General features: G+C 38.0%; 1 protein-coding gene across 1 annotated transcript in view; it reads right to left on the reverse strand.

Moving 5' to 3' along the window:
• Nucleotides 1-2954: 2954 nt before the first annotated feature.
• Nucleotides 2955-12381, reverse strand: part of LOC126201124 (transcription elongation regulator 1) — a 266120-nt gene continuing 256693 nt past the window's right edge. The window contains exons 18-19 of the mRNA XM_049936763.1: nt 11465-11542; nt 2955-4478 (exon numbers count right to left, since the gene is read on the reverse strand). Of these exons, the coding sequence (XP_049792720.1) occupies nt 4254-4478; nt 11465-11542 (303 nt within the window). The 3' untranslated portion in view covers nt 2955-4253. The remainder of the gene's footprint in view (nt 4479-11464; nt 11543-12381) is intronic.

Consider the following 12381-nt stretch of genomic DNA (forward strand, 5'->3'; position numbering starts at 1 on the left):
AGATATCCCATATCTTCTTTCCATGTATGAATCATGGTAATGTGTTAGCTACTTACATGTAACCAATATGTAGGCGCTACTATGGTATTGGCCATAGTTTCATGGTACATTGTTTTGTTCTCCAACGGCAAAGCAATATCAGATATCTTATTGCAGATAATTAATAACACAACAATTGTTCTTTAGGTGGCTGTTATGTATCCAACACAATATTCTACACACAGAATTTCATTTCTGATGTAAAATGCATAATTCTGATTTTTTTTCCAACTTTTCTTACTGTACTGAAGTCATTTATACAGCATTTAACAACCAAAAGCTAGTCCTTTGTCCTAGTTAATGTATAAAATTCCCTTCCATATATAAAAGCTACTCAAACCCCTCTAGTGATTATTACATAATTTGTTCGCTATTTTCAAATAACACAAATTTGCCCAGTGATACAATAAATTTTACAATAGTATCTGGGCTCTTCTGAACACTTTCTTTAACGCATAATTAACAGTGAAATAGTTAACTTATGTTTATTCTCTTTATTTACTCCATTACTTTTGTTTCTTAACAGAAATGTCTAAGCAACTAATTAGTGATATATGCCATTAACATGTAGCAAATGTAACACAGCAGTCACATTGTCAGTATGTACTCTATTCGAGCACTCTGATCCATCATGCCTAAAATCTGAAAGAGAGGAGGAAGGTGGGGTGGGGTGGGGTGGGGAGGGGGGGGGGTGATATCACATTATAGGCTGTAATGCAAGTCATGGCAGCACGGTAGTTTCAGATGTGTAACAACTGGGTAGGACACAGCACATGTAATTATCAGTTGTCTTGCAATTATGTATTTCAGTTACATTGCTTTCAATTCAAAAGTGGTAAGGATGTAGATGCATATATATCACTAGGGGTAAGATAGATACTGCCTACAGGAAAATTAAAGAGGCCTTTGGAGAAAAGAGAACAACTTGTATGAATATCAAGAGCTCAGATGGAAAACCAGTCCTAAGGAAAGAAGGTAGTGCAGAAAGGTGGAATGAGTATATAGAGGGTCTATACAAGTGTGATGTACTTGTGGACAATATTAAAGAGGACGTAGATGAAATGGAAGATATGATATTGCGTGAAGAATTTGACAGAGCACTGAAAGACCTAAAGTGAAACAAGGCCCCAGGAGTAGACAACATTCCATTAGAACTATTGACAGCTTTGAGAGAGCCAGCCATGATGAAACCCTACCGTCTGGTGAGCAAGATTTATGAGACAGGTGAAATACCCTCAGACTTTAAGAAGAATATAATAATTCCAATCCCAAAGACAGCAGGTGTTGACAGATGAGAAAATTACCGAACTATCAGTTTAATAAGACATGGCTGCAAAATACTAACATGAATGCTTTACAGACGAATGGAAAAACTGGTAGAAGTCAATCTCGGTGAAGATCAGTTTGGGTTCCATAGAAATTTTGGAACACTTTAAGCAATACTGGCCCTATGACTTATCTTAGAACTTAGTTTAAGGAAAGGCAAAACTACATTTCTAGCATTTGTAGACTTAGAGAAATGCTTTTGACAATGTTAACTGGAATTCTCTCTTTCAAATTCTGAAGATGTCAGAGATAAAATGCAGGAAACGAAAGGCTATTTACAATTTGTAGAGACACCAGATGGCAATTAACAAGAGCCAAGGGGCATGAATGGGAAGCAATGGTTGCGAAGGGAGTGAGACAGGGTTGCAGCCTGCTGCCAATCTTATTCAATCTGCATATTGAGCGGGCAGTAAAGGAAACAAAAGAAAAATTTGGAGTAGGAATTAAAATCCGAAGAGAAAAAATTAAAACTTTGAGGTTTGTCGATGACATTGTAACATGAACATCAACAAAATCAAAATGAGGATAACGGAATGCAGTCTAACTAAATCAGATGTTGCTGGCAGAATTAGATTAGGAAATAAGACACTTAAAGTAGTAAAGGAGTTTTGCTATTTGGGGAGCAAAATAACTGATGATGGTCGAAGTAGAGAGGACATAGAATGTAGACAGGCAACGGCAAAGAAAGCATTTCTGAAGAAGACAAATTTGTTAACATTGAGTACACATTTAAGTGGCACGAAGTCTCTTCTCAAAGTACTTATATGGCGTGTAGCCATGTATGGAAGTGAAACATTGATGATAATGAAGAGAATAGAATCTTTCGAAATGTGGTGCAACAAGAGAATGCTAACGATTAGATGGGTAATGAATAGAACTGGAGATAGAGGAATTTGTGGCACAACTTGACTAAAAGAAGGGATCGGTTGGTAGGACACATTCTGAGGCATCAAGGCATCGCCAATTTAGTTTTGGAGGGCAGTGTGGAGGGTAAAAATTGTAGAGGGAGACCAAGATATGAATACACTAAGCAGATTCAGAAGGATATAGGTTGTGGTAGTTACACAGAGATGATGAATCTTGCGGAGGATAGAGTAGCATAGAGAGTTGCATCAAATCAGTCTCACGACTGAAGACGACAACAACAACAACAACAAGTGATTTTTTTTAACTGGTTGTTAAAATATCCAATGCATTGAATGTAAGTGCACAAAAAAGGAAGAAAAACAATGGTTAGGGTTTAATGTCCTATTAACAATGAGGTTATTGCAGATCAAGCACAAACTTAGGTGGGTGGAGAAGGGAAGTGGCTGCACCCTTTTTAAATTAATTGTCCCACTTTTTTGATTTATAGAACCAATGGAAAACCTAAATATGGATGGCTGCATGAGCATTTGAACTACATTCTTCTCACAGGCAATGCCACTACCTTAACATTCATGCCAGCATAATCTTATTTGTTGAATTTTATCAAGAAGTTTTCTGTCTTTTCCACTGTCCTTGCAAATTACATCAACAAATGTGAAAATAATATGTAGTATATTAAATGAAAACACGTACAGTCACTACATGAAATTTTTATTCATGAGAAGTGCAAGATTACACAGATTTTGTAAATATACAAATAACTAATCACATGTCAACATTTTAAAATAGAAAAAAAAATGACATTCAATATGAATTAAATTATTAACATTCAGTGACAAATACTTTTAAGCAATATAAATGCCTTATTTACAAGCTGCAGTAAGGTTGATCTATGTATTATATTCATTATATTTTGTGGTCCCATCAGCTCATTACTAATGTGTTAGCCTTGGCTGGATGAAGAAATAATGTATTGCACGTACACTACAATTAAAACCATCATTTCAGCAGATAAAAATTTTTCATGTAAAAAGAATAGAGGGGAGTTATGTGTAAGGAATTGGGATGGGGTGGAGTGTGGTGGAGAGGGTGGGGGGTGAATGAGAAGGAAGAACACAGTATTCACTTGAAAATAATAATATACTTTCATCCAAGAAGTGAAAAACTGACATTTGAGTAAGAACTCTGTACATGACAGGATGACATTTCAGGGGATAGCCCAACAATGTCAACATCAACTTAATGCAATGCACAATATTGTTTTTGTCTTGTAAATTAGATTATTCCAATAGAGGAATATCTCAGTCTGCATTTCACTTGCTTGATGACTTTAAATATGTAACAGTTCTAGAGAGACAAAAGACCACAGCAGTTTTTCAGAAATTATGGCTAGGAATAAATACACACAGCATAAGCATACTTTAAAACACAATCATTGAAAACTATAAGTATGTCTTCTGGACTAGTTGGGGATAAAATTAAGGACTTACTCAACAAGAAATCACATTGATCTGAATGCTTTAACTATTTTAAAGACTTTATTATAAACACATGCGAAGCTGTATAAGCACGTTTGGTTAATATGTTGAAGTCTCTCATAGCATAGAAAACCACTTAACGGAAAGAAAAACTGTCACACGACCAATAGTTAACTCAGTACAGACACATTACTAAAGAGAACTGCTTTTCATCTAACCAGCATAGATCCATTTTCAGTACAAATGATATGAGATCCTGACACTAAAGTATGACTGTACAATGCAAGATATGAGACCTTAAAAGACCAAAAAAATATTATTCCAACTCCCAGTTTGAGTCCAGATTTCCATCCGTCACATACAGTTCAATAATGTCAACTTATCTCCAGTACAAATGCCTACCTGACTTGCACAAACAAAGTTCGAACACAGTGAAAATTTTAATCCATTACCTGATGCTAAACAAGACACCAGATGATTTTCTTGCACTTAGAAACAGCCACTAGGTGAATAAAAAGGAGTTTTATAATGAAAACAACACATTTATTTTGTGGGTCGGCGTGTAGGTTCAGAAGCAGTAGGTGGTGGAGGTGGTCCTCGTTTCTCCAAATCCTCCAGGTAAGCAACAATCAACTTTGTGCGCTCCTCAGGCATATAGTCAAGTACCAGGTACCTCTTGTCCTTTTTTAGTATTTCCTCCATTTCCCGTATATGAGCTTCATTATCTTGTACCAATTTCAGTGACTTGTGGTTTATCAATTTTGTCTCCTGCAACAAAGTAACATGTTCCCCAGTTTATCTTTCCTGTTCAAGCAATTGTCATTATTTAACCAATAAAATTCTTTCGATTCTGCTTAAGATTGGGAAGAAATCTGCACAGCTCTCACCGTTTTTCTGATTTAGTTTCACAGGTGGGGCAGAAAAAATTACTGTTCCTATGAATGAAAGTTTGGGATTTTATGCTGCGCCAATTCAGTGAGTCAAACTATTATTACACTGTAATTTTGGTATGGGCAGTATCAGAACAGTAATCATTGTATCATATCCAACAGGGGAGAGGAGGAGGAGGAGGAGGAGGAGGAGGAGGAGGGGAATAGGCAGAGCAAGCTGTGGCATGAGCTAACCTTGCTCAACTATGTCTTCCAACCTAAATTCAGACAATCAGTTCCAGGGATAGCATATTATACAAAACTTTAAAGTGGGAAGTGACAACCTTATAATCCAACATGTTACCCACTAACAGCTCTGTGAATATGACAAATCTATACATATTACAAATTTGACAGACCGATACATACCGTATTTACTCGAATCTAAGCCGCACTTTTTTTCCGGTTTTTGTAATCCAAAAAACCGCCTGCGGCTTAGAATCGAGTGCAAAGCCAGCGGAAGTTCTGAAAAATGTTGATAGGTGCCGCCACAACTAACTTCTGCCGTCGAATATATGTAGCGCTACACAAGTATGGCCAAAACCTCTGCATCAGTAAATAAATTTAAAAAAAAGGTAGAAGACGAGCTTTTTTTTTTCTCCGCCCCGAGTTTCGACCACTGCATTTTCATACATTATCCAACGAAGTTAATATAAATTCCGTATTGTTCATCTTCGAATGTAGCAGAATTTCAATGTACTACGAAAATCCGACTGGCAAGACTGTTACGGATGTTTGTCAATATGGCCAAGTCTACGTTCCGAGTTTTTTCCTACCTGTGAGAAGAGATGGTTAGATGGTTGCTAATAGGAACCTGATGAAATGTGAATCACATGCAGTATTCTCTTCACCATAAGAATAATACGAATATAAACATTTTGCCATGTATTCTTTCGTGTTTGCTGCTATCTCATTTAAATCCTATCTGCCTAATAAACTACGAAACTAGAGTAAGCCAACAGCAAACGCGGAAGAATATACGTATCGTGTCATGTTTATATTGGTATTATTCTTATGCCTAATAGTGATACAGTCAGAAATGAAGCACGGCAACTGACTAGATTTTAAATGTAAGATGACTAATTTCTGTGCAGAATTTGATGTACTAAAGAAGCAGCCGCAAAGATTTTCAAACGGAGAAAAATTTTCGCTAAACACTCGTTCAGAACATGTTCTATCATACGCAGTCTATTATTTGGTTCTTGTTGATCATTATCAAAGAAAGCAGCAGTGTAAGTAACAACAAATAGCAGTCTCTTGCCATTGTTTCGCTAATGAGACGATTCCTTTTTTTTTTTTTTTTAAGCGTCGGTAGCGGGCACAAAAGCAAGTCATGCCGCGAGCGGCGACAGGCTGTAAACACGCACTATCAAAATGCGACAAACAATGCACGACACAGTACAGTAATGCATTTTCAGCTTAGAGTGACGTAAACACCTATAACAAAGAAAACGGCACTTATCAGATCAAAGCAAAATAAGCAATCGATTCAAACCAGACAAAGCACGGGAAAAAGGAAGGGTACCCGTATAAATACGGACGGAGCGCCTGACGCATAGCAATGGCTACCTGGTAAAGCTTAACTGCTAAGCTTACGACTCGAACCAACCTACTGTAGCTGTATCGTCTTTCATTCGACCTAAATTGTGTCTCATATTACAATGGACCAACTTTGTTTCGATTTGGAGGTGCGGCCTAAAACTTTTCTCTCCCATTGAATTTCGAGTCTCAAATTTCAGGTGCGGCTTAGATTCGGGAATTTTTTTTTCCTTTATTTCGAGTCTCATTTTTCAGGTGCGGCTTAGATTCGAGTGCGGCTTAGATTCGAGTAAATACGGTATTATAAATTTAAGTGCATCTCCAAATTTTTCTGTCAGTATGTGAGGGTTACTCTTTGGAACTACAACAAGAATTTTGATAGGGTTTCCACTAAAAGGACACACTGATCACGAAGAAGGTTTGTGTACATAATTACCAGTATGCCAGACAACTGGTCCAGCTGTAGAAATTGTGTGCTGTTAGCATTCATTTGGTGAATACATAACATGGAAGCACATTTAAAATGGAAAATCATCTAAACCATGCTGCAACATCCAGTATTGGAGCTGCGAATGCACTGCCCAGCATCACTGACGTTGCAGAGCTCACCAAAGCTGATGTAAGTATCATGTTGTACGCACAGAACACTCAAAGTCTCATTGCCCAGACTATCAATGATTTGTCACTGCAGCACTGATTCGGGGGGGGGGGGGGGGGGGTTAGCTACAGGAAATGCTAGAGTTGAATGAAAGTGATATCTGTGCTCTAAACAAATCACTAAAAGATCGTGGATATGATATCATTGATAAACAGAAGCTGACAAACATCTGATGAGGTTGGACAACATCGATGCAATAATCCAAGACCATTTGGGATTCCAGAGAAAAGCCAGAAGAACATACGACAAGTTAGTGGTGAAACGTACCAATGAGAAACTATGCGTACAGGTGACAACAATAATAGTTTGTGTGGCTCAATGACCTGGTGCATGTCTTTCCATTGGTTGCCACTATGATGACTAGGGTGTCCCTCACTTACACCTGTTATCCTAAAGGAGACAGGGGACCTACAATTTAATGTGGAATCTGAACCACATGTTTCTGAGGAATCTCCACATCGCTAACAGCTGAAGGTTAGATTAAAAGGCAGACTGAAACACCTGTTGTCCTAGCGGGATTTGATCTCTTGACCTTTTGGTTTCCACGTACATGCTTTATTGCTAGACTGCCAGGTCCAACTCAGGTGAAGAAGCATCTCAAAACAACTGTAATCTAACTGGTGACAAGTTATCAACCTTCAAAACAGCAAGACTCCACCTTATGGTATAGGTTTCCAGATATGTGAGTAGTTCTCCAAGAGTTCTTAAGTAATAGAGCCCAGTACATTTTCCATGAAGGTGAGTGTTCATCAGAGACATGTCCAGAACCTTTTGTACACATGAAATACTTGCATATAATGCCACGCTAGCTAGCCCTTCCAAAAATTGGGTACATTGTGACTACAAGAAAACAACTTAAGTCACAGCAGCAACATAGGCAAATTTTAATTTCATTGTATTGTTTACAAAATGTTTGTTCTGTTTTTTGGAAATGTTGGTCACTGAGCACATACTTGGGACACCCCCCCCCCCCATCCCCCTGCCAATCACATACTGCCCTGCGTAAATCAGCAAGATTTGGAGGACACTGTGGCACACACTATATGTATATACTATTTTGGAAGTTATACATAATTAAATGGAATGAAGTCACCACATTCTTCATGATTAATGTGGCGTGTGTGTGTGTGTGTGTGTGTGTGTGTGTGTGTGTGTGTGTGCGAGAGCGCGCGCGCGCGCGCGCGCGCGCGCGTGCGTGCGTGCTCGTACTCATTCTGATAGCTCAATTTATACTGTGGATACGGCTTTGATTTTGAAATCCTTGATAATAACCAAGCGCTGGAAACAGCTTATAATGCTCAAGTGAATGGTATAATAAACATTCACTCTAAAAATATTTAACAGCCAAAGATGGTTTTAACATTCAATAATTTACTTTGGCTGTGGGCATGTGTACAAGAAATTAATAGAATTATTGTGCATTCTCTGCGATGAGACAAAAAATTTCAACGCATCATTAACAGAAGTCTTATCATACCACTGTGTGTGCGCAAATTTAAGCCCAAGCAAGAAAAAGGCAAGAACAACTATATCACATCCAGCAGATGTAACTGATGAATGTCACAATAGAAGTGAAATAACAAGCTCGCTCAATTAGATGATGTGATATCAAAATAGGTTTCTTGCAGGTAACAAGTTTGTACAGCTTGTTTTCCCACAGGGTTCTAAGAGAGAAAATGAAATTTCTAACAGCAGTAGGAATATTGAGAAAGTTGAGAACTAGAAAGGAAGATTATTCCAGAGTGACTGAAAGAACTCTATGGCACATTTTGGTATAATACTTCAACAAAGAGCAAATCGTAATGGAAGACAGTCAAATAGTAGGATAAAGATACAGGTTCTTGTGATAAATAGTATTAAGTACATAATCAACTGTTTATTAGACTGATGCGGCCGATTTATTTCAAACAATATGGATGGCAGAAGCAATAAAACATATGATGTATCAAGAAATTCATATAATTATCAGAAAGGAAGTGTTCAACAGCGAAATGGTCCAGCAGGTAGGAATAGAAAAGAGAATTAAGTGCTAATGTTTTCTGGAAAAATAGATAATGTATCGTACTGAAAATTGACAGTTCTTGCAAGTACTGGCTCATGTTTAATTGAATGAACAGGTAGTGCAGATTAATGTTTGGAAATGAATGCATGAAACTACCAAGATTCATTCATGGCTACTCTTGGAAAGCTACTAGATTCATTTGCAACTAACCAATCCGGCTCCACGTCAAACAATGTACAAAATTGGGAAACCTATCCACAAAACAGGGCAGGTCCTGCATTACTGAGTAATGGTGAAACAATAACTTTGATGTTACATCAAATGTAACATTTCACAATAATTTTCTACCGTTAACAGGCACAGTATCATTAGGTCCCAACAATTACTTTTGTACACTACTCTCGGTGGACAAAAATATTAAACTTAGGTAGTGCTTGTGATACACAGTAAATGCCACCTGTCATGAAGTAAGTGGCAAGATTCAAGAAAGTCAGTGATCTGTGAACAAACTCAATGATTTATATGCAGAAAGAGCACACCCTAAAATGGCAATGAAGCCTCTGTATGTTCAAACAGAAGATTTGACGATCATATCAAGGTAGCATCAAATGTGTTCAAAAATAACACACTGGTGTGCAACACTTCTGGATGAAAATAAGTTCCACATGATATGTCACTGCAAAGTGATATACAAGGACGAGTCAAATGAAAACCTTAAATATATCTAAAAAGAAAGATGATGAGACTTACCAAACAAAAGCGCTGGCAGGTCGATAGACACACAAACAAACACAAATATACACACAAAATTCAAGCTTTCGCAACAAACTGTTGCCTCATCAGGAAAGAGGGGAAGGAGAGGGAAAGACGAAAGGATGTGGGTTTTAAGGGAGAGGATAAGGAGTCATTCCAATCCCGGGAGCGGAAAGACTTACCTTAGGGGGAAAAAAGGACAGGTATACACTCGCACACACACACATATCCATCCACACATACAGACACAAGCAGACATATTTAAATATGACATATTTAAATATGTCTGCTTGTGTCTGTATGTGTGGATGGATATGTGTGTGTGTGCGCGAGTGTATACCTGTCCTTTTTTCCCCCTAAGGTAAGTCTTTCCGCTCCCGGGATTGGAATGACTCCTTATCCTCTCCCTTAAAACCCACATCCTTTCGTCTTTCCCTCTCCTTCCCCTCTTTCCTGATGAGGCAACAGTTTGTTGCGAAAGCTTGAATTTTGTGTGTATATTTGTGTTTGTTTGTGTGTCTATCGACCTGCCAGTGCTTTTGTTTGGTAAGTCTCATCATCTTTCTTTTTAGATATATTTTTCCACGTGGAATGTTTCCCTCTGTTATATTCATATCATAATGAAAACCTTAAATATCTTTTTAAATATTATTTATTGTGCAGAAGTGGTACAAAGCTGTATCACTTTTAAACATAATCTCCCCACGCTCAATTCAAGTCCTCCAGCGCTTAGAAACTGAACAAATGCACATGGGCAAGGAGTACAGTCTCACAATAATGTTGATTTGTGTGTGTGCCACTGCTTAAAGTATTGGAGGTCAGCACACTCACGAAACATTATGCCCCCCCCCCCCCACAGCATAACACCTACTGTACCACCAAAACGATTATTTCGACAATAGGGGATGTGCCATCATATGCGAGGTGTGGGAACCTGGAATGTAGCCAGAACATGGTTGAACGTTATCGTTTTGGTGGTCCAGGTCTTTTGTGTGTGTGTGTGTGGGGGGGGGGGGGGTTACTTAATGTTGCATGGACCTACCCATCATCAAGTCTTAACACAATACAGTCACTGGTCTACACTATTGCGACACTGTACTCCTTTCCCATATCTTTTCAGGTGTGCATTAACCTGTGCAGGTTCGTCAGCTCTAGGAACATGTGGATGTTCGGCAGATGCTCTAACCTGGCCAATACCCCAACTTAAATACCCATCAGGCACATGAGGGATAGTCTGGGGCAGGTGTATTGCGACACATCCACGTGCACCAATAACCAACCAGCAGTTGTCAACTGTGTTGTCGAGGAATGGAATGCTCTACTACAAGAACTCGTTACCAGACTTGTGACCAGCATGGGAACACATTGCAGAGCATGTGCTGCCATCCATGGTGATCACACACCCTATTAAAAGCAATGTCCCACCTTCTTTCCATGACCAGGCGACTGCCATAAATCAGTGACCTAAGTGTAATCACTGACTTTGAATAGAAATGATGTTTCTGTTTGTTTAATTGTGCATTTTCTCAGTTACCTTGTGCATTATACTGTAGCAGTTCTTTTTATGTCGTGTAGTACATGTTTCATTGAGCTATGTTACATGGCCAGGACACATCATGTGAAGCTTACTTTCGGCCTTGTGTTTGGCACAGCAATGTAGTATGGTACAACAGGGACCACTTTAGGCAAACTGTTATTTGTATTATAGAATTCTGCAATATTGCAATAACTTATTAAAGTGAAATTTCCAAAAAATTCCTTATGCAGAAAATGAAAACAAGATGACTTGTGTACTTAAGAGATACCATAGTGGAGCACATATATCAGAACCATTATGTGATACAAGATGAAGTAGGATCAAAACCTTACGTACCTGTAACAGCTCCCTGAAGTCAGATTTTGCTGCAATTAATTTATCCTTTAGGTACTCCTTGAATTCTCTTTCACATTTCTACAATAGAAAGACAAAAGGTAAAAGTGGTTTCCAACATACAATAACAAGCCTTTTTTCCTTTGCCATGTGTACAAGTACATAGCATACTGTGCACAGAGATCTCCATGTGTATAACCAAAGCAAAATATTAGAACACTGTTTCAATATTAAAACTACCCCGTAATACAACAGAGTAAAAACAAATAATATTACATTTCACCGCTACATAAATTTCTCCCCTAGTAAAAAATACAGGAAATTACAAAAAGGAAAGAAGATAAATGTGAGAGGAAACTCAAAAAAGGATTTACATCATATTTTGATCATGTTGCAGTTGCTGGTGAGTCAGCCTGATTTCATTCAATGCAATCAACAATTTTAGATTTCTTAATCTTTCTTAAAGTTATACCCTAAAAACGAAGTACTTACCAAGTTTCTGCTGACACTAATGTTCACTTTCCAGTTACCTTAAAATCTGTATATAACATCAATCACACAATGAATTGCACAAATAGAAGACAAGGTTGAAAAACAGTGTTGGTGCTTGTTTGCTAATGCCACTAGTGTTAAGTGTCTGTGTCAATCCATGCAAAAGCCCAGCATCTGAATAATTTTCCCAACTCTTTGTCCACGTACACATACTTAAAATTTGTCTACAGGCTTTTTGCATTTGCTCAGCTACTATGATCAAGTAAACCACTAAGTAGGAAATTCATTACTTACAGATGTTAAGATACATTTAAATCTTCTAGTCTGAAAATACCTCTCGAGAAAGGGGATTTTTTAACATTCTTCTTGCCTTTTATTCATCACCACGAAAGATGTAAATTTTGGTTTCCCTAAGTTTGAGCCCAAGA

The sequence above is a fragment of the Schistocerca nitens genome, chromosome 1, assembly GCF_023898315.1.
Source record: "Schistocerca nitens isolate TAMUIC-IGC-003100 chromosome 1, iqSchNite1.1, whole genome shotgun sequence".
Classification (NCBI taxonomy): domain Eukaryota; kingdom Metazoa; phylum Arthropoda; class Insecta; order Orthoptera; family Acrididae; genus Schistocerca; species Schistocerca nitens.